Source organism: Balaenoptera ricei, chromosome 8 (genome assembly GCF_028023285.1).
Source record: "Balaenoptera ricei isolate mBalRic1 chromosome 8, mBalRic1.hap2, whole genome shotgun sequence".
NCBI lineage: Eukaryota > Metazoa > Chordata > Mammalia > Artiodactyla > Balaenopteridae > Balaenoptera > Balaenoptera ricei.
Genome location: NC_082646.1, coordinates 108,403,776 through 108,425,932, shown reverse-complemented (window position 1 = coordinate 108,425,932; position 22,157 = coordinate 108,403,776). Strand labels below are relative to the sequence as shown.

General features: G+C 60.7%; 2 protein-coding genes across 14 annotated transcripts in view; one reads left to right on the top strand and one right to left on the bottom strand.

Moving 5' to 3' along the window:
* PC (pyruvate carboxylase) overlaps positions 1–22,157 on the top strand; it is a 106,540-nt gene that overhangs the window by 75,998 nt on the left and 8,385 nt on the right. For 7 of the 13 annotated variants that reach the window (XM_059932105.1, XM_059932106.1, XM_059932107.1 and 4 more), the window contains 10 exons: positions 3,707–3,917; positions 7,286–7,421; positions 7,537–7,721; positions 8,526–8,691; positions 8,785–8,930; positions 9,053–9,170; positions 9,460–9,611; positions 11,487–11,605; positions 13,866–14,028; positions 16,152–16,334. In XM_059932105.1, the coding sequence (XP_059788088.1) occupies positions 7,286–7,421; positions 7,537–7,721; positions 8,526–8,691; positions 8,785–8,930; positions 9,053–9,170; positions 9,460–9,611; positions 11,487–11,605; positions 13,866–14,028; positions 16,152–16,334 (1,368 nt within the window). In that variant the 5' untranslated portion in view covers positions 3,707–3,917. The remainder of the gene's footprint in view (positions 1–3,706; positions 3,918–7,285; positions 7,422–7,536; positions 7,722–8,525; positions 8,692–8,784; positions 8,931–9,052; positions 9,171–9,459; positions 9,612–11,486; positions 11,606–13,865; positions 14,029–16,151; positions 16,335–22,157) is intronic. The other 6 variants (XM_059932112.1, XM_059932113.1, XM_059932116.1 and 3 more) reach the window with 1 other exon arrangement.
* Positions 18,898–21,912, bottom strand: LRFN4 (leucine rich repeat and fibronectin type III domain containing 4). The gene is made up of 3 exons (XM_059932119.1): positions 21,823–21,912; positions 20,027–21,385; positions 18,898–19,474 (listed from the first exon to the last, which is right to left on the bottom strand). Exons 2-3 carry the CDS (start codon positions 21,373–21,375, stop codon positions 18,913–18,915), a joined length of 1,911 nt encoding a protein of 636 aa, XP_059788102.1. The 5' UTR covers positions 21,376–21,385; positions 21,823–21,912; the 3' UTR covers positions 18,898–18,912.

The following is a 22,157-nucleotide window of genomic DNA, read 5'->3' as shown; positions in this document are numbered from 1 at the left end:
CTGGTGGCCCTGCCGGAGTTCAGGCAGTAACACATTTTTATCAGGAGTGGGGTTTTGGCTTTTGGTTTCCAAGTGCCTGTCACGCTGTGCTTCTGACGAAAGCCATAACGTATTCCTTTAGTGAGGTGAGGACGCCCTAATGGGTCAGCGCTCTTGCTCTAGAAGGAGACGAACAGAGTGGGCTCAGAACTGCCCCTGCTGGCTGACCTTGAGTGTGACTTAATCCCACTATGCCTGGTTCCTTCTGTCAAAGGGAGTGATAAGCAGCTGTGAGGCTGACCTGAGTTAGTACGTGCGGAGCCCAGTGCCTGGGAAAGAGTAGAGACTCTGCTAGGTGTGCTGGTCCCCGCTGTGTCCCCACCTGCTGGCACCGGCCTGGCACGGAGGTGGAGCTTGGCGAGTGTTGGATGTTGTAGAAGCCGCAGGGGCAGGTCAGGTCAGGTCACCGGGCCTGGCAGACGATGTCGCTACCTCCCCCTGCCTCGTGCCCCAGGTTGTTGTCAGCACCCTAGTGACTGAATCGTCACCACTCCCTTCTGGAAGGAGAACACTGAGCTTATCCATTCAGTGTTGGGGGGAGGATTGAAGCTGGAAGAGAAGTCGAGACTGTCTGTGGAGTCACGCTGAGAGGCAGCGGGGGAGAAACAGGTGTTCCCGACACTCCCCGCCTCCCTGTGCCTCATTCTTGCTGGCGTTGTTTACACGTCCCAAGTGAGAGTCAAAGCCGTCTTCCTCCCCGTCTCTAATGCACAACCCGGGGCCAAGGAAAGGGATCTGTCAGCTGGCATTTGCAAAAATAGCAAACGGGCCTCTCTGGGCCTGTCGGCTCTCTGGAGAGGAAACCGGGTAAGGGATCTTTGGGCGGTGGCGGTTGCTTTTCTCTTGCTCATCACTCCCCCATCTCTGAGGTCAGAAAAGGAGATTTTTGCTCACGTGTGCCACTGGCACTGAGCAAGGCAAAGTGGCGTCCCCGAGGCAGGTGACCAGAGGCTGGCTGTGCCCTGGCTCCTCCAAGGGGCCTCCCCCCCCGGGGGAACCCAGCCAGTGGGGGAGTCCCGTCCGTCCGGCTGCAGAGCAGCCGCCCTTGCTGAAGGCTTGTGGCTCCCCTGGGCAAGGTCAGCTGATGCAACAGAACACAAGGGCTTCCCAGGGCGTCGGGTTTGGTTAACGAAGGCCTCGGCGTTTTTAAGGAAGATTTTCAGCCAAACTGCCAATGACCTTGAGGACTTCTGGGTTCCCATCCCGCAACCAAAAGCCCAAAAGCAAGGCACAGTGTGGCACCCATGGTGGGAGCCTGGGCCTTGCCCCCACCGCCCTCCTGTGACTGGTGCCGTCACCTGTGCTCTGCCCTGCAGTGAGGGGACGAGGGTGCTACCTGCAACGGTGCTTGCGGGAAGGCCAGTGCTCCGCGAAAGTGGCGCTGTGAGGAGGGGCTGGCACTCAGGTCACTCCAGGATGCCAGAGTTTGGCCTCAGGGCGGGGGTCCCGTTGAATGCCAGAGGCAGCCCCTCTAGGAGGGCTGCAGAAGGGAGTTTGGTCCCCTGAGGCCTGGCCACGCTCACACCTCAGGCGCTGGGCTGCTGCGGCCGGGCCTCACCGGGTGCCTGCCTGCCCGCCTCCGCCATGCCAAGCGGGATTCCGCCCACTCCGCTCCTCCTTCGGCCCACCCCGGACCCTCAGACTCGACACAGCCAGAGTGAATGCATCACACACTCGACCCACGAAGGGCCTGCTTCCTGGAAGGGAGGCCTCTGTGAGGTGGCCCACCTCTGTCCTGCAGGTTTTCTCCCAGCTGAAGTTGATTCTGGAAAGGCCTTAGGAGGCACCAGGCAGCCGAACCCCCTGGGTTTCAGGTCTGGGAGGGGAGTGGGACTTGACAAGGGAAAAGGCTGGGTGCTGGGTTAACCAAGTTCTGAGGTGGCCTGGGAACGCAGCAGGATTTTTATTCACCTTTGTGTCCTCAGGACCCAAGCCTGGCTTTGCGGGGTCAGGGGGTGGGGGTCGCTTGTGACTAAGCCGGGAACTGAGCTACGGGGTTGTGTCTAGGCTCTGAGGGGCAGTGTGACCCGTGCCCTCGGGCATCCACAAGGGCCCCGTCTGACCAGCCTCCCCAGACCCCACTCTGCCTGTTGGCTGACGTTTCTGTGCCTTTCACCTGCAGGGGCAGCAGGAAGTCCGCTGTCCCGCTCCCGGCTGGTGTCCTGCCTCAGGACACCTCCTTCGGGCTTCCCTGGTGGCGCAGTGGTTAAGAATCCTCCTGCCAATGCAGGGGACATGGGTTCAAGCCCTGGTCCGGGAAGATCCCACATGCCGCGGAGCAACTGAGCCCATGCACCACAACTACTGAGCCTGTGCTCTAGAACCCGCGAGCCACAACTACTGAGCCTGTGTGCCACAACTACTGAAGCCCACATGCCCAGAGCCTGTGCTCCGCAACAACAGAAACCACTGCAATGAGAAGCCCGCGCACCACAATGAAGAGCAGCCCCCACTCGCCGCAACTAGAGAAAACCCGCGCGCAGCAAGGAAGACCCAACGCAGCCAAATTAATTAATTAATTAATTAATTTTTTAAAAAAGAACACCTCCTTCATGCTCTTTCCCTGTCCCTGGGGATCGGGGAGCAGGCTTTGGGCTGTGAAGCTCCTGCTACCTGCGTGACCCAGCCTCCCTGCCTCCCCTGCTCCGGGGCGCCCCTTCCCCCAGTTTCAGCCTTGGCAGCCGTCCCTGCCTCCAGCAGTCTGGGGCGGGAGAACTTTGTACCCTGGGCCAGTGACTTAGGCCGAGCGGATGGCGTGGCCTCCCTGGGCAGAAGCAGCCCTGGGTGCCTGGCTGGTGCGGGGTGAGTGCCCCGGGGCTCTCTTGTCGGGTGTGGGTCTTCCCACCCGAGAACGCGGTCCGCTCTCCGTGTGCGCATGTGCTGGCCCTTGTCCAGCGAGAGCCACTGGGCGGGTGGCCGCATCGCTGGTTTGGGCGGGAATGAGAGCCCTGCGGGTGTGGGCGCCAGAGCCGGGGGTTCCTTCTCGTGCCCCGCACTCATCAGGGAGGAAAGGCCAGTGGGAAGATGGCGATGGCGGCCACGTTCATCGCCCAGGCATGGCGCTCAGGGCCCCTGCTCAGTGATCCACAGGACGACCTGCTGAGGTTGGGGTGGTGTTAGCCACTTCTACAGAGGAGGGAATGAGGCCTCAGGTGCCCAGACCCAGGCCTGCTGACTCCAGGTTCACACTGGGCTGCCAGCCGGTGGGTGTGGCTGCCCTCTGCCCACTTTCCCCACTGCTCTGACTTCAGCGAAGGACCGTGACCTTTCCCCTTCTATAAACATCTGCCTGCTCACTCCCGCACCCCAGGGTCTGCTCAGGTCTCAAGTCCAGGCTGATGTTTGCTTCCGTCTGCACAGGACAGGGGGTTCTGGGGCATTCAGACCCCCCCCACCTCCGCCACCCAGTGCCCAGACCCTGGTTTCTTGGTTTGTAAAGTGGGATGCCAGGGAAGCCCTTGCTGTCTAGAGCATGTGTGAGGGTCAAATGCAGAAATGTGTGTGGGTCTCTAAGGCCGGATAATTCAGACTCCCTTGTTTGCTGACTGAGCTAGGGAGGCACTTGGCACCCAGCCTGGGGGCATAACCTCCAGGGACCTCTTTATTTGGAAAAGGGATTGGGGCATGTGTGGTTGGGGAGAGGACAGAAATGTCTATTTATCCACAGGACAATGCGTAGCGCCTAAGGCGTCCTCAGGAGTAAACCCACCCAAGCTGGAGAAAGGAGCGTGCCTCCCTGGAAATAGTTGAAACGTCCCTGGAGGATGGAGAATCTCCGTGCCAGTGGTACCAGCTGTAAGGCTGCTCACCTGTAGATAAGTGAGGAAGATCCCTCCTGCAGCCCTGAGCAGAGCAGGCATCTGGTGCCCAGGACGAGGGTGAGGTTTGCATCCCACACCTGCTCCCCGGGGTGTGCGCCATCGACCGCCAGGGCTGCTCCGCTGGGAAAGTGCTTCCCTCCTAGTGGGTGGGTGTCTGAATCCGGAAGCCTGTGCAGAGGATTAGGTGCTGCCAGTAGACCTGTGAGGGGGAGATAACAGGATAGCATCTGAAGTTCACTGGCTTTCAGAAAGGTGTGGGAGTCAAATGTTTCCACTCTGAGGCCCAGCTGGTACATTGGCACCAACTGTGAGCAGGTCCTGGGGGCTCCCTTGGGTAGCTCCTCCATCGGCGTCAGCTGGAGCATGGCTTATTTCCTTCAGACCCACAGACAGGCTGCAAAAGCAGTACAGAGAATTCTCTCACACCCCTTACCCTAATTTCCCAAATACTGTTGACCACACTTACTTCATTATTCTCATGATTTTCCCTGAACCATTTGAGTGTAAGTTGCAGATATGATGCCCTTAAACTCCTAAACACTTAAGTGTTTTTTCCCTAAGAATGAGGATATTCTCTAAAGTAACCACAGTACAACGATTAACATTGACACAATACTCGTTTCTAACGTACAGACCTTATTTAAATTTTGTCAGTTGTCCCCCTAATGTCCTTTATCGCAGCTGAAATCCAAGATCCAATCCAGGAGCACATGTGCATTTCGTTGTTATGGCTCTTTAGTCTCCTTTAACCTGGAAGTTCTTTAGTCTTTGTCCCTCATGACCTTTGACACGTGTGAAGAGTGCAGGCCAGTGGTTTGGTGGAACGTCCCTCAGTCTGGGTTTGCCTTGTGTTGCCTCCCGATTAGACTCAGGCTGGGCATCTGTGGCAGGAACACCCACAGGTCCTTCTTGGCCGCCCGTCAGGAGGCATGTGATGGCCGTTTCCTGCTGGTATGATGTTAACCTGCATGGCGCGTACTGGGGTGTCTGCCAGGTTCATCCACTTTGTATTAATAAGTAAGGACTGTGTGCTCCATTTTAGAAGAGTAGCCAGAGCCCAGCGAGGCTGCTGCCCACCCCTGACATTCGCACTGCTGGGTGGGACCCCGGGCGCCCACCTCCCGCCCTCGCCTCTGCCCCTGTTGGCTGTCAACTCCCGAGAGCTTCTGCCCCAGCCCCACGGCGCTTCCTGGCTTTCCTCCCTCAGCCTCCTTCGCTGGCTCTTCCTCCTCATCCAGACTCAACGTTGGTGCACCCGCCGCTGCTCTCTTGACTGTTCTGTCCCCAGCAGATCTACCCCAGGCCCAGGGCTTCCAACCCCACCCTTTTGCTGAAGCACCCAGGCTTCCCGCCTGGCTCTGACCTCTTCGGCAGCCCGTCCCCACCCCCAGTCTGGTCTCTCCCGAGGTGCGGGAGGCGCTTCCAGTCGCCCATCCTGGGCTTCTTCCTTCCCCTCATCTTCCACAGTGGGTCTCAGCGAATCTAGCCTGTTGTACCCCAAATACCTCCCCACCCCCTCTGTCCCCCCCAGTCAGAGGTGCTGTCTCTGTCTCAGCCCCTGCACAGCCCCACACATGCACCCTCTTTCCGTCCTCGCTGCTCCCAACCCAGGCATCTTTTCCAAACACGCAGCAGGTCGTGCCCTCCACCACCATGTTGGATGAGAGGCAGACGCACCCAGAGGCCTCAGCAGCCTGGCCCGTCCCACCTTCAGCCGTGGTGTCCCTGCCCCCAGCTGTCAGACCGGATCTTTCTTGGACACACCCAGCTCCTTCTTCCCTCGGGTCCCTGGCCATGGCTGTTAACTGTGCTTGGGGTGCGTCCCCTGCAGATCAGATCTGTGTGTGGCTGCGGCTTCCTCCATTTAGGTCCCCACGTCTGTGCCCTCCTCGGAGAGGCCCACTTAATATCCAGCCCCCCACCCACTAATTCACAGAATGTTACCTGTTTTCTTGCCCTTGGGGCACTAGTCATGATCTGAAAGGACCTTATTTCTGTCTGTTTTTTTCCTTTTCTCTTCTCCTTCCCTGGGTCTGCCACCTGTGAGAGCTGAGGCCTTCCTGCCTTGTTCTCGCCGCCCTCGCCTGGTGCTGTGCCTGACGGGGTTGATGCTCGGCGGGCCGCCCTCTCTCCCCTGGTCTGAGGGCTTCCCTCTTCTCTCTTTCTTCTCTTTATTTCCTTATTTCTTTTCTTCTCTTGTCTTTCTATTTGGTCTTTATTTCCCCTTATCCGTCTTGTTGGCCATAATATGATGCTGAGGTTCTTATATATAAAAATATATATATTTTTGTGCTCCTTACTTAAAACAAAATGGTTGAGTCAAGCATTTAAACTTTACTAAGAAATAGTTCATGTGGTTAGCTGGATAAAGGCACCGGAGCAGGGGTAAAGGACCGAATGCCAGTTTGGGCTCTGCTGTAACAGCTGTGTGACTTTGAACACACTTCTTAAAGCTCGCCTGGGCCTTGGTTTTCTTCATTTGTAAAATGAGGCGGGTGGTTGACCGCTGAAGATGTTCTACATTCTGGGATGTAAATTGCCCTCAATTTATTTTTATTGTGATAAAATATATATTGATATAACAGAATTTGCCATCTTAACTATTTTTAAGTGTATAGTTAGTTCACTGGCATTACGTACATTCACATCGTTGTGCAACCATCACTACTGGCCATTTCCAGCACTTTTTGTCTTGCAAAACTGAGACTCTGTCCCCTTTAAGCACTCCCCATCCCCTCCCCCATCCCCTGGCCCCCACCCTCCCACTGTCTGTCTCTGTGAATTTGACTCCTCTAGGGACCTCATCTAAGCGGAATCATGCTGTATTTGTCTTTTTGTGACTGGCCCGTTTCACTGGCCTTCAGCTGGGTTTCATGACTAATTTACTTAGTAGCCCTTGTAGCAAGGAAGGTTTCTGCAGTTTGAAGAAATCTGCATTTTAACCAAGCAGAGGCTGTGCTTCCCGAGAGCACACTGATGCGGGTTCGCTCCTGGGGAGATCCACTGTCACCCTCCCTGCCCAGCCAGACGGAACCCTGAGGGAGGGACGCAGGGGTCAGTGTGGGGCACGAAGGTTCTGAAGTCTGGGGCTGCCCGGACAGCTGTGCCCAGCAGAGGGGACCCTGACGTCACACACCGTGGTCATGCAGGGCTGCCGGCTGGTCTCTGAAATTGCTTTAAAAGCTTGAAGTGCGGTGCTTTAGAAATTATAGTGAGTATGAGAGTATTAGGGTAAGCTTGGCGTGCCATTTGGGTGTGAATTTGCTCCCTTCCCTATAGTCACTCAGCCCTGCAGGGAGGAATCGAGGCAGCAGTGGTGCTGGCTTTCATGCGGGGCTGCCGGGAGGCTGGCGCAGGACCCCCGCTCTTCCTGGGGACCCTCCGAGCTGAGGCTTCTCTAACCTGGCCATGACTTCCCTCCCTAGATGCTGAAGTTTCAAACTATCCGTGGGGGCCTGAGGCTCCTAGGTATCCGCCGAACCTCCACTGCCCCCGCTGCCTCGCCCAGTGTCCGGCGCCTGGAATACAAGCCTATCAAGAAGGTCATGGTGGCCAACAGAGGTGAGCACAGCGGGAGCCAGCGTCCAGCCCCTGCCCCAGCTCCCTGCCCCTGTTTCTGCATCTCTTAGGACCCGGGGATCTAAATTCCCATCCTGTTGCCCACCCCCGGCCCCAGGCGAGATCGCCATCCGCGTGTTCCGGGCCTGCACGGAGCTGGGCATCCGCACCGTGGCTGTCTACTCGGAGCAGGACACTGGCCAGATGCACCGACAGAAAGCTGACGAAGCCTACCTCATCGGCCGCGGCCTCGCCCCGGTGCAGGCCTATCTGCACATCCCAGACATCATCAAGGTGGCCAAGGTGAGCGGGGCTGGGCTGGGATGGGGGCCTCTTGAGGGCCAGGCCTGGGTCCTGTGCCTGCCCCCCCAAAACTTGACACTACTGGCAGTGAGTCCCTGTGAAGGGATGAATGAGTGAGTGAGTGAGTGAATGAATGAGTGAAGGAATGAGTGAATGAGTGAGTGAAGGAATGAGTGAATGAGTGAAGGAATGAGTGAATGAGTGAGTGAAGGAATGAGTGAATGAGTGAGTGAAGGAATGGGTGAATGAGTGAGCAAATGAGTGAGTGAGCGAATGAGTGAAGGAATGAGTGAGAGTGAATGAGTGAGTGAAGGAATGAGTCAATGAGTGAAGGAATGAGTGAATGAGTGAATGAGTGAGTGAAGGAATGAGTGAGTGAGTGAAGGAATGAGTGAGTGAAGGAATGGGTGAATGAGTGAGCGAATGAGTGAGTGAAGGAATGAGTCAGTGAGTGAAGGAATGAGTGAATGAGTGAAGGAATGAGTCAATGAGTGAGTGAAGGAATGAGTGAGTGAGTGAGCGAATGAGTGAGTGAAGGAATGAGTGAGTGAAGGAATGAGTGAGTGAGTGAGTGAATGAGTGAGTGAAGGAATGAGTGAGTGAGCGAATGAGTGAGTGAGTGAGTGAATGAGAGAGTGAGCGAATGAGTGAGTGAGGGAATGAGTGAGTGAGGGAATGAGTGAGTGAGTGAATGAATGGAGCAAGTGAGTGGGGGCAGGCGCGAGGGCTGCAGGGTTTGGGCGGGCCTTTGTGAAGGGCTTTGAGGGGAGCTCCACTCTTCTGACGCCACCACACCCCCGCCAGGAAAACAACGTGGACGCCGTGCACCCTGGCTATGGGTTCCTGTCAGAGCGAGCAGACTTTGCCCAGGCCTGCCAGGATGCCGGGATTCGGTTCATTGGGCCGAGCCCTGAGGTGGTCCGCAAGATGGGAGATAAGGTGGAGGCCCGGGCCATCGCCATCGCTGCAGGTGAGGATGGGGGCCACGCAGCTCCTGAGAGGGGCTGTCCGGGGCGGGGGCGCTGCTGGCGGACTTCGGCTTGACCTGCCTGTATCCCACCAGGTGTCCCCGTGGTCCCCGGTACAGCCACCCCCATCACTTCCCTGCACGAGGCTCACGATTTCTCCAACACCTACGGCTTCCCCATTATCTTCAAGGCCGCCTATGGGGGCGGGGGGCGCGGCATGAGGGTCGTGCAGAGCTATGAGGTGAGCAGGCGCTGAGGGCTGGGAGACCACCTGCAGAAGGACTGGGGTGCTGGGGGCGGGCGGGGCCGTGCACGGCCGAGCTTGGGACTCACTGTCTCCTTGGCCCTCGCCTGCGCTCCCAGGAGCTGGAGGAGAACTACACCCGGGCCTACTCAGAGGCTCTGGCCGCCTTCGGGAACGGGGCGCTGTTCGTGGAGAAGTTCATTGAGAAGCCGCGCCACATCGAGGTGCAGATCCTGGGTGAGTGGGGCGCGTTCCCGGGGCCACAGCGCAAGGCAGCTGCAGAGGCCCCGCTCCTTCTGGCTTGGGGAAAGCTGCAGGGGCTCTCCCTCAGGAAGACCCTCCCCAGGAAGGTGGGCTGTGGGGCCATGCTGGTCGGGCCCGAGGCCTCCGTTGTGCCCGTTTCTGTCCTGGCTGAGCCACCGCTGGGAGCTGTGCCGAGCGGCCACAGTGCTTGCGCGGGGATCGTCAGGAGCTCAGGGGTGTCTGGATCCCAGGAGGAGCTGAGCGCAGTCTACCTCCACCCCAGGGGACCAGTACGGGAACATCCTGCACCTGTACGAGCGAGACTGCTCCATCCAGCGGCGGCACCAGAAGGTGGTCGAGATCGCCCCTGCTGCCCACCTGGACCCCCAGCTTCGGAGCCGGCTCACCAGTGACTCTGTCAAACTTGCAAAGCAGGTGAAGGGCAGGGGCTCTCGGGGACAGAGTTTGAAAGCCAAGGGCACGGGCTCCTCCCCCATGTGGAGACAAGGAGCCCATTCCTGCAGGCTTGCTTTGAGCTCCTGCTGGCATAAGCCTCATGGCCGGCGGTTGGGTTGCTGGGGTCCAGATGTGGGCCAGCTGCTGCAGAGCAGGGAGGCCCAGGGTGACCAGCTCCGGGAAGGGGGCAGGAGGACTGAGGGCTGATGCAGGGCCCTCGGGATCCTTGCTATGCAGCCGCAGAGGCGCTGGGCCCAGAGGCCAAGCCTGGAGACCAGAAAGGCTGAGAGAGGAGGGAAAGAGCCACTGGCCCCTCCTTAGTGCCCTCTGCACAGATTGAGTTTCTGCACAGCACCAGCGAACCCCTGGAACAAAGAGAATGAGAGAGTCAGTGGCATCTGTTAAGATTAAGGAACAGTATTCAGGCATCTTTTCCTCACTTATTCTTTTTTTTTTTTTTTGGCTGCGCTGGGTCTTTGTTGCTGCGTGTGGGCTTTCTCTAGTTGAGGCGAGCGGGGGCTACTCTTTGTTGCGGTGCCTGGGGTTCTCATTGTGGTGGCTTCTCCTGTTGCAGAGCACGGGCTCTAGGCGCGTGGGCTTCAGTAGTTGTGGCTCGTGGGGGCTCAATAGTTGTGGCTCACGGGCTCTAGAGCGCAGGCTCAGCAGTTGTGGCTCACGGGCTTAGTTGCTCCGCGGCATGTGGGATTTTCCCGGACCAGGCCTCGAACCCGTGTCCCTTGCATTGGCAGGCGGATTCTTAACCATTGGGCCACCAGGGAAGCCCCTCGCTTACTGTTAACTGTCCCCTACATCACCTCTATTGCAACCCATTTGCTCCCCGGGTCCTCCTCCGCCTGTCTCTGCAGGGATGTGGGGTGACTGCCCTCAGGCCGGCCCGGGAAAGTGCCTGCCACGTGTGACCAGGCTGCAGCAGGGACCCTGCTCTCTGTTCTGCTGGGGCCCCCCTGACCCCACCCCGGCTCAGAGGCCAGGCATCCTACCCCCGCCTCTGCCTCCCCATCCCAGAGGCCCGAGTGGACATCTCTTCAGATCTGCTCTCCCCGGCTGCCAGGCCGGCCCCTGGGCCTGCTCTCCTTCCAGGGCTGAGCTCCCTCAGGCTCTCAGGCAGCCCGTGCCCACGGACCACGGACGCTTCTGTAACCTTCCCCAAATGGAAAGCCAGCCACGGCTAACATGACGTGTTGATTAGGGTCTGATTATAGTTGAGATTTTGGTTCCTTTATAAGAGGACTATTCTTGCCTTGAGTTTGGTCTTATTTATTGGCTTTTGCTGTGTCTCCTTCCAGAACAGATTTGAGGGAGCTGAGTAAAGTCTAGTTTGTGGTTTTGGTAGGACCAGAAGTGAAGCTAGAATTAGGCTTGTATTTTGAGTTAGAGCCTCATCTGTTGGTTCCTCTCAAATGGCATCTCTTTGGGTAGTGGCCAGAAGTGATGATGGAGTAAAGTAGAGGGGAACTTTCTGAAGACCCTCTAAGAATAAGAAGGGTCCAGGAGAGGCCAGGGTATGCACAGGTGGGCCTGTGCCCAAAAGCTGAGGAGCTGCTGGGTAGAGGGTGCCGTCTGGGCCAGACAGGAGCTTCTGCTCGTGTCTCACCCGGACAAGCTGTGTGCAGCCCTCAGAGATTCCTGCGGAGGCCTGGGGTAGATGTCCAGGCCGGGGCCCCTTGTGGGTTTTGGGCTCTCGCCTCCCGGGGTCAGGGCTGCTGGGCTGCCTGCCATCGGTTGGGGCGGGGTTTGCCGCAGTCTGTTCTATTATGGAACCAGCCCAGTGGGTGAGCCTGCATCCCCATCGGGCTCCCACCACTGCGCCCTGCTGATGCGGCCACCCCACAGGTGGGCTACGAGAACGCGGGCACGGTGGAATTCCTGGTGGACAAGTACGGCAAGCACTACTTCATTGAGGTCAACTCGCGCCTGCAGGTGGAGCACACCGTCACCGAGGAGATCACCGAGTGAGCACAGGGGTCGAGCCAGTGACGCAGGGGCAGCCTCCGTGACCAGCCCGCGGCTGCAAATGGCGGGGAGCAGTCCTGGGAAGGGGCGTCTCCCCCATCTTGTGTGAAACCCACACCAGGTGGTTCCTAGGGAGTGGGCAGCAGGAGCTCGGCTCACTGTCCACGGGTAGAGAATATTTAGGGATCCAGGTACTTACTTTTTATGAAAATTATTATTATAAAAGCATTACATGGTTACTGTAAGAATTAGTACAAAGGAGCAAATAAAAATGACTCAGGACCCCACCCCTCAGAAACAGGATGCTGAGGAGGTTCCCGGCAGGCTGTGCTGTGTGCTGCACATCACGACCTCACTGGAAGAAGGTGCCATTCAACCCCATTTTTCAGATGACGAAACTGAGGCTCAGAGAGGTTAAGAGAGTTGCTCAAGGTCACACAGCTGGTCGTCTCCAGCCCTGTGCTGTGTCTCCTACGCCCACACTAAATCTTTTGGTTTCTTCCCATTTTTATTTACTATATAAGTAGTTTGACACAAATGAGATGTTTTGTATAGAACTTTTATTCTACGTTTAAAGTTTAATATTTGTCTAAGGCATTCCCATTCTTTCCAAGTACTTTTAAGTGGTTGCACACTATTGCATCTTCTGGGTATTTTATAACTTATCTACATATTCCTCTATTTTTAGACAATCAGGTTGTTTGGCTTTTGTAGTTATTAAGGGTGTGTCAGTTAACATCTTTGGGCCTAAGTCTTTGCCCACCTCTCTGAAGAGTTCTGAGGACAGACATCTTTAGTAGGATTACCTGAGCAATGGATAAGCAACATCTCACCTAAAGAGCCTTTGAGATCCCTTGTTCCAATTTGTTCTCCCACAAGCATTGCGTATAGACATTCCAAAAAAAACCTGCCCATTTTATAAACAATTAATATGGCCTTTCATTGTTTCAAAATACATACATTGAGCCTTTTAAGTGTTACACCCTAGCTTTGGGCCAGTCCATCTCACCATGGAACTTTTCGGACAGTTCCTTCCCCGACCCCTGACTCCACCTGAGACTGGGGATGCTGCTGGGGCGCCTGCCTTTGCCCGGCAGCTGCACGGAAGGCCTCAGGGTCCTTGCTCTCTCGAGGTAAAGGCTGAGTCGAGGCACATGCTCCGGCCTCACCCTCTGGCCCCGTGAGACTTTCCCCACTGCGTTGCTGTAAAACTGTCGTCAATCTTGAGCCTGTTCTGAGCCTGTTCTGCTAAGGATGGGAGCCTTTGCTTGCTCGAGAGCAGAGGTTTTATGTCAGACACAGACTGGGGTGCAGGTTCCTCCCAGGTTACTAGCTGCGTAGAGCTTGGGTGGGCTACAGCCTCTCTGGCCCTCGGGCTCCTCCTCTGATGGGAACGACAGTGACTCTCAGAGCATTACTGTGGAGGTGACGCTTGGCAAGAGCACAGCCATAGTCTGCGGTGTGTAGATGCGGCGCTGCGTGGTAATCATCCTCACGACTGTGGAGTGGTTTAGCAGGAAATACGAAGCACTGAGGAAGATCCGCCAGGGTGGTAGTTCCCAGGCTGTCCTTATCACAAGCCTCGGTGACAATAAATTTAAAACCTTGAGTTTTTTTTAACAGCTGTTCCACTTAGATTTGTTGCCGTCCTTAGGAGCATGGCAGTCAGCGAGGGTGTGCTTAGAACACCAGGCACATTTGGAGAGCTCTGTACTCTGAGATCTTCTCTGAAGGGTCTTTCTTGGGGACAAGCCCAGCTGCAACATAGGTCATGGTAGGGTGGCATCCTGACCACGATGGCGCCCACCGGTGTGGACCCTCCAGTAGCTGTGGCCCCATCTCAACAAGCCTGGCCTTCACTATAATCCTGTCATCTTGCAAACTGGCCCCCAGCCCCACCCAGCACACACCCTGTAGCACATACCGCTCTTAAGAATGAGGGTCTGAGCCTTCAGATCCAGGCTTGACCAAGGGAGGGTTTGGGGGAGGTAAGAGGACAGAGAGACCCCAGGGAAGGAGTAGGGCAGAGCGTGGGGAGGAGTAGTTTGGGAGGGGGTGCAAGATCAGGTAGATGCTAATATTTCAGCCACCCCTCCGGCTGCCGCGTTCTCCTCATTCAGACCTTGCGGGTTCCCAGCCTGGTCTGGTTGGGAGGAGGCTGCCGGAGGGTCAGCCGGCAGGGGCGGCGGGGCCGGGGCTGCCCTCGCCCATCCCCTGCCTCATGCTCTCCCCCTCCTCTGCCTGTCCCCCATCCTGCAGTGTGGACCTGGTCCACGCCCAGATCCACGTGGCCGAGGGCCGGAGCCTGCCTGACCTGGGCCTGCGGCAGGAGAACATCCGCATCAACGGCTGTGCCATCCAGTGCCGGGTCACCACTGAGGACCCCTCGCGCAGCTTCCAGCCGGACACCGGCCGCATCGAGGTAGGGCCGCCTTCCCACTGAGCCCGCCACCAGTCTCGGCCTGCTTGCAGACGCTTCTCTGGGGGGCACGAGGGAGCCTGTGGGCCCGGCAGTGAAGGAGGCCCCTGGCTCGAGCTGGCTGAGAGTACGTGGGCGCCAGGCGCTGTCCAGGACTCAAGGGGAGAGCATTCCCGGGGAGAGACTGCCATGTGCACAGGCCGGAAAGGCCAGCGGGGGGGATCACATGGAACAGGGAGCAGACCAGCTGGGTGCCAAGTGCAGGGTCCCTGGGAACGAAGCCCAGGCCCTTGACTCGTGTCACAAGAACCCAGAGCTTCACTGCCCACCGAGCAGCGCTGCTGGCTTCTGTCCTGCCTTCAGTCTGAGGGAGACCCTGGTGCAGCAAGGGATTGGGGCCCGTTATGTCTCAGTGGAGGGGACGGGCTGGGCCAAGGGACCCATCAGGGATGAATGAGGGAGTCGGGGAGATGGAGGGGGCCAGGGAGGAGACTGAGAGGCAGGTTCGGCCTGTCAGGGGCTGAGAGAGGGCCTGGGGGGGCTCCCCTGCCCCTCCCCTGGGCACTCCTCTCTCCCCTCCCCTCCCCTCCCCTCCCCTCCCGCCCCAGCCTCTGGGTCCGCTGCAGGCAGGAGCCCTCTGGCCTGCTGGGACTCCTGTTCCCTGGTCCTGTCTCATGCCACCAGCTAAGGATGCCTCCAGTCCTGCACGTCAGCAGTGCTGTCACAGGCTCTGCTGGTTTACTGCTCCCCATCTGGCCCGAGCTTCTGAGGAAGCAGGAGGCGTGCGGGAGTCCAGGGAGGAGGGCGAGGGTGATTTTGAGACAGACCTTGAGTTCCTGAGACAAGTGACATGGGGTGGCCGGGGAGGGAAGGGGAGCTATCTGGATCCTGAAAGCCGCATAGAGCTGCTCGGCTTGAGGCAGAGCTGCCGCCGGAGTTCCATTTCTGGAAGGATCCAAGTCCATAGGTGGGGGCCAGCCCCAAGGCCAGAGTGCTGTGCGCTGGGCGGCCCCCGACTTCTCTGCCCTCGGCCGGGAAGGGGCAGCTCCGAGACGCAGTGCTGCCTTCCTGCACCTCCACCTCCGGGGCCTGGCTCCTCCGAGCCTGGTTTACCACAGAATATTTTTAGCTGACAGTTCCTGCTCACAGCTGCGTGTTCACCCTTAAATATTTTATTGAGTTCCTTTTTATCGAACACGGGCCTGTGTCCCTTAGACGCGGAAATACGGTGCAGCGTTTGTCCCAAGCCCCCCGGGCTGTCCCTCCCGCTCCCCATCTCCCTGACCTGTGCCGCACGTGGGTCCCCTGCCCCGGGCGCAGGCTCTCCCTCCCCCTCCACAAATGTTCACGCCCCAAGCCCCTGTCCCCGTGCCGTGGCCCCCCTGCCCGCATCGGATCGTTTGGAGCCCCCGTGCGTCCCCATGAGCCGCCTCTCTGACCCTCGCTCCGCTTCCCCTCCTGGGCCCGTGGGCTCCTGTGTGTCTCCCTGCATCTGGCCTGGCTCCCTGTTCCTAGTGTTAATCATCCGCTCGCTGGCTCCTCCCATCTGGAAGGCAGGGAAGGTGGGGGGACACCGTGCGTTAAACGCCCCCGGCCTGCCTCCGCTTGCCTTGCTCTGTCCTGCAGCATCCTTGTCACCCGTCTGTGTGCTTCCTCATTTGTTTGTCTGCCCCCTTCGCCCAGCAGGCTGGGAGCCCCTTGCGAGCAGGGGGTCTGTTTTAGCTTCTCTGTCCCCACTACCTGGCACGAGGTGGGCACACGTGCTGTGGAATGAATGAGTGAACAAATGAATGAACCTGAAAAGCAAGAGGGTTGGTCAGGCGGGCGGGGTGGCAGGTCGGTGGGATCTGGCCTGCTTGCCCGGTCCCTCCGTGCCCTGCAGGCTCCGCATCAGCCCTGAGTGCTAGGCGCCAAGCCCTGGAGCTGGCGGGGCACGCCCTCCCCGTCCCTTGTCCTGCCCCCTTGCTCCTCTTGGGGAGGAGGGAGTGGTGACTGTGCCCCTTCCTCCACACAGTGGGGTGCCCCTGGGTTTGCTGGCAGAAAGTAAGAACTTCACAAGCCAGAGTTGGGGTTCACCTGTGCACGGCCTTCAGCGCCCTGCCGGCCCACGCTGGCCTCTCCCGCAGGTGTTCCGGAGCGGGGAGGGCATGGGCATCCGCCTGGACAATGCCTCTGCCTTCCAAGGCGCCGTCATCTCCCCCCACTACGACTCCCTGCTGGTCAAAGTCATCGCCCACGGCAAGGACCACCCCACGGCCGCCACGAAGATGAGCAGAGCCCTTGCCGAGTTCAGAGTCCGAGGCGTGAAGGTGAGCGTCTGCAGGCCCGAGATGCCCATTGGCCTCTCGGTCAGGCCCTGTCACTTGTGTATAGCTGGAGATGGAATCACAGCCACATACTGTCTTGTCCCTGAGGCCAGCGCTGCTCGAGTAGCTGTGGGCACTCCCTGGGCAGACGCTGCCGTCAGACACTCTGCAAGGCAGGAGGGGCAGAAGGACGGGGCTCTGCCCCTCGGGGATCACGCTGCCCAGCCCCCTGTGGAGGGTGGTGGCCTGGCAGACCCACTCCTCCTCCATCTGAGAGTCCCAGGGGATGCTCATCCCGTGCTGAGGACACCGTCCCCTGCCCACTGCACATGGGGAGCTGGGTGGCTGATGGCCCCTCCGCACCGCCCTCTCCTTCTCGGCTGCTCCAGCCCTGCTGCGTCCGGGCTCGGCGCTGGGTCTGGGGCACGTGGGCAGCGCTGTCCTCTCTCAGCCCCACATCATTCCCCTCACCTGCTGACATGCTCCACGGTGTCTGGCAGGTGCTCCGAAGGTGCAGAAGCCTTTTGAAAAAGCACGTGGGAGGGAGGAGCCTGTGGGGCTCGGCCCATCTCCCGGGGTCCGTGCTTTGGGGCCTCTGCACTTCCGTGAGGAGCCTCAGGGCTCCCGTTTGGGGGGCCATTTCCTGCACACGTGGCAGAGACGCGTCGTGACGTCGTGTGCTCCACCCGCTTCTCGCTGCAGGGGCTTGGTCTCCCACCGCGGTGTCCCGGGGCTGCTTCCGGTGGGGGGTGGCCGGCGTGCAGGGGGCCCGGCCACCCCACCCCTCGCCTGCCTTCTTCTGTTACTGTGTTGTCCTGTTGGTGACCCCGGCTGGCCCCCCCGTGGTTGTGCCCCTGAGCCATAGGACCCTCCACCTGTCCTACGGGCTGGAGGGCTCCTGAGCACCCACTGCCTTAGAGCTGGAAGGTGGAGAAGGGAGACCAGGGCCATGGGGGCTGTGAAGGGGCCGAGGAAGGTAGGAGGCCGACAGCAGGTTGGGGCACCAGCGTCCTGCCCAAATGTGCACCTGGGCCAGGCCACTGGCCCTGCCAACCCTGCGCTGCAGCCCTGCAGGCCACCTACCCTTCCCCCCCACCCCCACCCCGTGCCTTCTCCACCCTCTCTCCGCGGCCCCTGGCAGGGCTCACGCTCTCCTGCTCTTCTCTGTTGAAGACCTTGTTTCATTTTATTTAAACCAGGATCTCTTGGGCCACATCCAGGTATGTGTTCTGGGGCTGGGCGGGCAGGCACACGTGTGTGTCGATGCCATGCACACATACAAGTGTGTGAGCTCGGCCTGCCACGTGTGTACGCACGCACCTTATCGCGCCAACACTCACTGGGCCGCCATCAGGGCCACAGTGGGTCCCCTTAGGCAGCAAGGGCCACACACCCCTCAGCACAGGTGCAGCACTGCGGGCCTGGGGTGCCACGCCCACCCTCCGCACCGGGACCGGGGCACCTGCATGTCCTCAAAGCACTGGGTGCACGGGCCACGCCACACGTGCCCGGAAGTGTGTTTGGAGCACTGATTCCTCCCAGCTGATGCCCAGGAGCAGTGGTTGTTTGAAGGCTGGAGGAGGCCTGTCTGGGCCAGAGGCTGGCAGGGACCTGGGCCTGGCGGAGGCAGGGCAGGGCAGGTGCCCCATGACTGTGGCTCCTTGAGGTGGGGACTAGAGCAGTGGCCATGTGGGCGTGGTCCCCCTTGGTGTTTGCCCCTGGGTGTCCAGCAAGAGCAAAGCCACGAGGGGCGTCAGTGGAGCAGCTGAGAACCAAGATCTTGCTCAGGGCCTGCATCCCTGACAGGACCCTTCTAGGGGGGTCCCAGACTGAGCAGCGCAATGGGATTCCAAGTCCCTTTCCAATCCCTTTGGGATGACATTTTATACATCCAGAAGGTGCCCTGGCCGATGGTGAATAAGGTTGTCACCCACGGGAGCCAACGGGGACTTCCTTATTGAGTTGCTAAGAAGAACGTTACCAGCCCAGGTCCCTTTGCCCAGAAGGGCTGCACCGCCTCCCACCTGCTCCCTTTGCTGCCCTGTGCACTGTAACGCCCGTGCCAGGTAAGGGCGAGACATCCTGCCCATGTGCTGTCAGGAAGGGGCGTTCCCTGCGCTCAGATGTGGGCACAGAGCACAGAGGCGATGGGCCCCACAGCACTCCAGGGTCCGAGGGCACCCCAGGCTGGCTGGGCCTCCACGGGGCTGGTAGCCCCAGCGCTGACCCCGTCTTGTTTGTGCCTCCACTGGCCCGGAGTCCCCCCCCCTCTCTTTTCAGGGAACCTAGCAGGGCGAGACCAGAGACTAGCACTGAGGTGACCCCAGTAATTTTATTATAAAGAAAAACAAGACTTGCACTTGGTGGCTGCAGCCCCTGCCTCGGAGGCCGTGAGCACCTGTCACAGGGACCTGTCCCGTTCTGCCCGACTGGAGGCCAGAACCAGGGAGAGGGCCCCCTGTCCTGCCCAAGGGACCCAGGGTAAAGCCAGGAAGGACTTTCAGGCAGTGCTGACCCACCGGGCCAGGAGGCTGCCCACCCCACACCCTCTGCCGCCCACCCCGGGCTGGCTCCCTTGCCATCACACCACACTCTCTTCCAGCCGCTCGGCACTGCCCCCCATGCCCCGGCACCCGGCCCCGAGCAGCCCCCCGTGCACAGAGTGGCTCCGTCGGGCCCAGGCCCCTCCGAGGCGCCTGGCGTACCCGTAGCACCCGCCCGTGTCTCCCAGGTCCAAGGAGCAGCTGCGCTGGGGGCGAGGCGGGGGGCTCCGCGGTGGGTGCGTCTTGGGTGTGGGGCTGGGGCCCCCGTTGGTCTGGGATTGGACATGGCTGAGCTTGAGGGGGAGGCGGCCATTCCCGGCCCCCCGGCCCCGAACCAGCAAGGCCACAGTGAAGACCAGTAAGGCAGCCACCAGCACCCCCCCGACAGCCACGGTCAGGGTCCCGCCCAGCACGTGGGCCTGCAGGGCGTGGCACAGGGGCGTGGCTGGCAGCGTGGAAAAGTGGGCACAGCCCAGCAGCCTAGTGGCTGTGAGGTCGGAAGGCCCAGTGGCAGGTGACAGGGCCAGCAGACAGAGGTCATAGTCGGCACCCGGGACCAGGTGTTTCAGCAGGAAGTGGTGGCTGGAGGCTGGGACGATCCTGCGGGCAAGGGCAGGCGGTCAGAGCGCAGGCACGGGGGCCCAGGCCCCAGCCCACCCCCCACCAGCCTCACCACGCGCCCCCAGGTCCCAGCTCTGAACACTCCCTTCCCCAGGACCACACGGGCCTGTGTGTTCACTGAAGAAGGCAGAGAAAACAAGACAGGCGCGTGTGGCCCTGGAGCCGGTTGTCAGGGGCCAGAGAGGTGTGCACGTTGACACCCGGGCCCAGGGCTGGCCTCGAGGCGGTGGAGAATCACACGCCAGGTGCACAAACAACATGAGTGTTCGGGCCAAGCCCACGAGCTTAAATGCAGACGGATGCCAATACCCGAGGCCTCACCCGCTCTGCCACACCTGAGGCCTCCCCCTCCCCTCCCCCTGCAGCCCCCACTCGGCCCAGGCAGCTCAGAAGCTGAGGAGGGGTGTGTGGAAGCCCCGAGGAGAGAGAAGGAGCAGGAGAGGTGGCCAAGCCCCGAGGGGTGGAGCAGGGCTCAGAGGAGGGCTGCTGGGGGTGACGCTGGGGGCCACGGACTACAAAGCGCCTCCTCACCGGTACATGAGGGTCTCGTCCTCGCTGCTGTTGTACTGGATTTGGAACATCCACACAGGGTCCGCCGGCCGCCCTGGCCCCCAGCTCACTAGCCCCGAGGTGGCGGTCACCTCCGTCACCTGCACGGCTGGCTCAGACTCCAGCGTCCCCTCGCCCTCGGCAGCAGTGCGGGCTGAGGCGGCGATGTCCGAGGGCCCCGGGCGGGCCCCCTCGGTACTGCCGTTCCCTCCGTGGGGTAAGGCCAGCACCCGTAGTTCTACCTGGGCTGTGGCCTCGCCAGCAGGGTTGGTGGCAATGCAGGTGTAGCCCCCCGCGTCCGCGGAACCCGTCACCCCAATCTCCAGGGTCCCGTTGGGAAAAGCCCGGGCTCGGGAGGAGTTGCCGACCAGCCGGTCGTCAGGGCCGACCCAGTGCATGGTGGGCGCAGGGTCGCCGAGGGCCCGGCACCGCAGTGTGGCCCGCTGGCCCTCCAGCACCCAGAGGCGCTGCGTGTGGCGGGCAATGAGGGGCGGCTCACAGGAGAACTCGCCCTCGGGCACCGCCCAGAAGTAGCGGCCGGCCAGGCCAGGCGGGGAGGCGCACGTCTCCAGGTCGTCGGGCCGGGCGAGCCGCCGCAGCCACAGCAGTTCGCAGTTGCAGTGCAGGGGGTTCCCACTGAAGCTCAGCACCAGCGGGGCAGGCGAGGCCTCGGCGTTGCGCCCCCGGGAGAAGAGCGGGTCGGGCGCCAGCGTGGCCAGGCGGTTGGAGGTGAGGTCAAGGCGGGAGAGCTGGCCGAGTTGCGCAAAGGCGCCCGGGGGCACTGCGTCGATGAGGTTGTGGTCCAGGTTGAGGGTGTGCAGGGCAGGCATGGCGCCGATGCCGGCCCAGGGCGCCTGCCGCAGGTTGTTGTAGGACAGGTCCAGGTCCTCCAGGCTGTCCAGGAAGTCGTCGAAGGCCCCCGGCGCGATGCGGCCCAGCTGGTTGCCGCTGAGGATGAGGTGCTGCAGGTTGACGGGGCCCCGCAGGCTGCCGGTGCCCAGCTCCACCAGCCTGTTGCCATCCAAGTGCAGGGAGCGCAGGCTCTCCAGGTCCCCGAAGGCGCGGGCCCCGATGCGGGTGATGGCGTTGCGGGACAGCGTCAGGTCCACCAGCCCCGTCATGTTGCGGAAGTCTGGCGGCCCTACGGCCTGGATGAAGTTGTCAGCCAGCCGCAGCTCCACTGTGCGCCGGTCCACGTTGGGCGGCACGAACAGCAGGCCTCGGTGGGCACAGAGGGTGCTGAGCGACTCGGACAGGTTCTGGCAGACGCAGGGCAGTGGGCAGGCGGCCGCTCCACTGGCCAGCAGCAGCAGCAGGAGCGGCGGGGCCATGGTGAGCGCCCTGTAGGGAAGGGTCACAGCCCAGGCACAGGTGGGTCTGGCACAGGTGCCCACTTGCCTCAAGACCCAGTCTCATGGGCCAGCCTCAAGAGCCTGGCCTGGGGGTGGGGACAGAGTCAGAGGCCCAAGGGGTCCCCCAAGGCTGAGAGAAAGCTGGAGCCTGCAGGGCCAGGGCCCCCAGAGTAAAGGTCACATTTCCCAAGCAGTTAGGGGGAGTCCGGGCTCTGGGGACAAGGAGAAGCTTGAGGCAGGAAGCGGAGGTGGCCATGAGAGCAGGGAGGGTCCCGGAACTTCCTTTCCCTGGCGTCCCCTGGAACCTCCGGCATCCCTTCGGCGCCATCCCCTCCCCCGCCTGCTAAGATGCCCCTCCCCAACCCCTCCCGTGGCCCCTTGCCCCTCCCTGACCAACCCCCAGTCTGTCCCCCGCGGCCCCCTCACCTGGTGTCCGTAGCTCAGGGGGCGCGGGCCGGCCTCCCCGTGGGCCCGGCCGGCCCCTGCTGACTCCAGGCGGCTCTCCCGCGGGGGTGAGGCCCGGGGAAGACCAGCCGCCCTCCGCACGCCTTCCGGCCCATGGCGCTCGGGCCCGCGGCCCCGGCTCACTCGGTTCCCGGCACCTTTTCCGCGGCGCGGCGGCGGCGGCGGCGGCGGCGGCGGCAGCGGCAGCAGCAGCAGCGGCGGCGGCGGCAGCGGCAGTAGCACCAGTAGCAGCACTGACAGGCAGGGGGGTGCGCGCCAACGAGCACGCGCACCGTGGACACGCACGTGGAGAGCGG

Excerpts from the sequence above, each read along its gene's own strand:
- LRFN4 (XM_059932119.1), bottom strand. The coding sequence starts at position 21,375 with ATGGCCCCGCCGCTCCTGCTGCTGCTGCTGGCCAGTGGAGCGGCCGCC. Across the intron at positions 19,475-20,026 it reads GACGAGACCCTCATGTACCG|GATCGTCCCAGCCTCCAGCC; the intron begins GTGAGGAGGCGC and ends CCTTGCCCGCAG.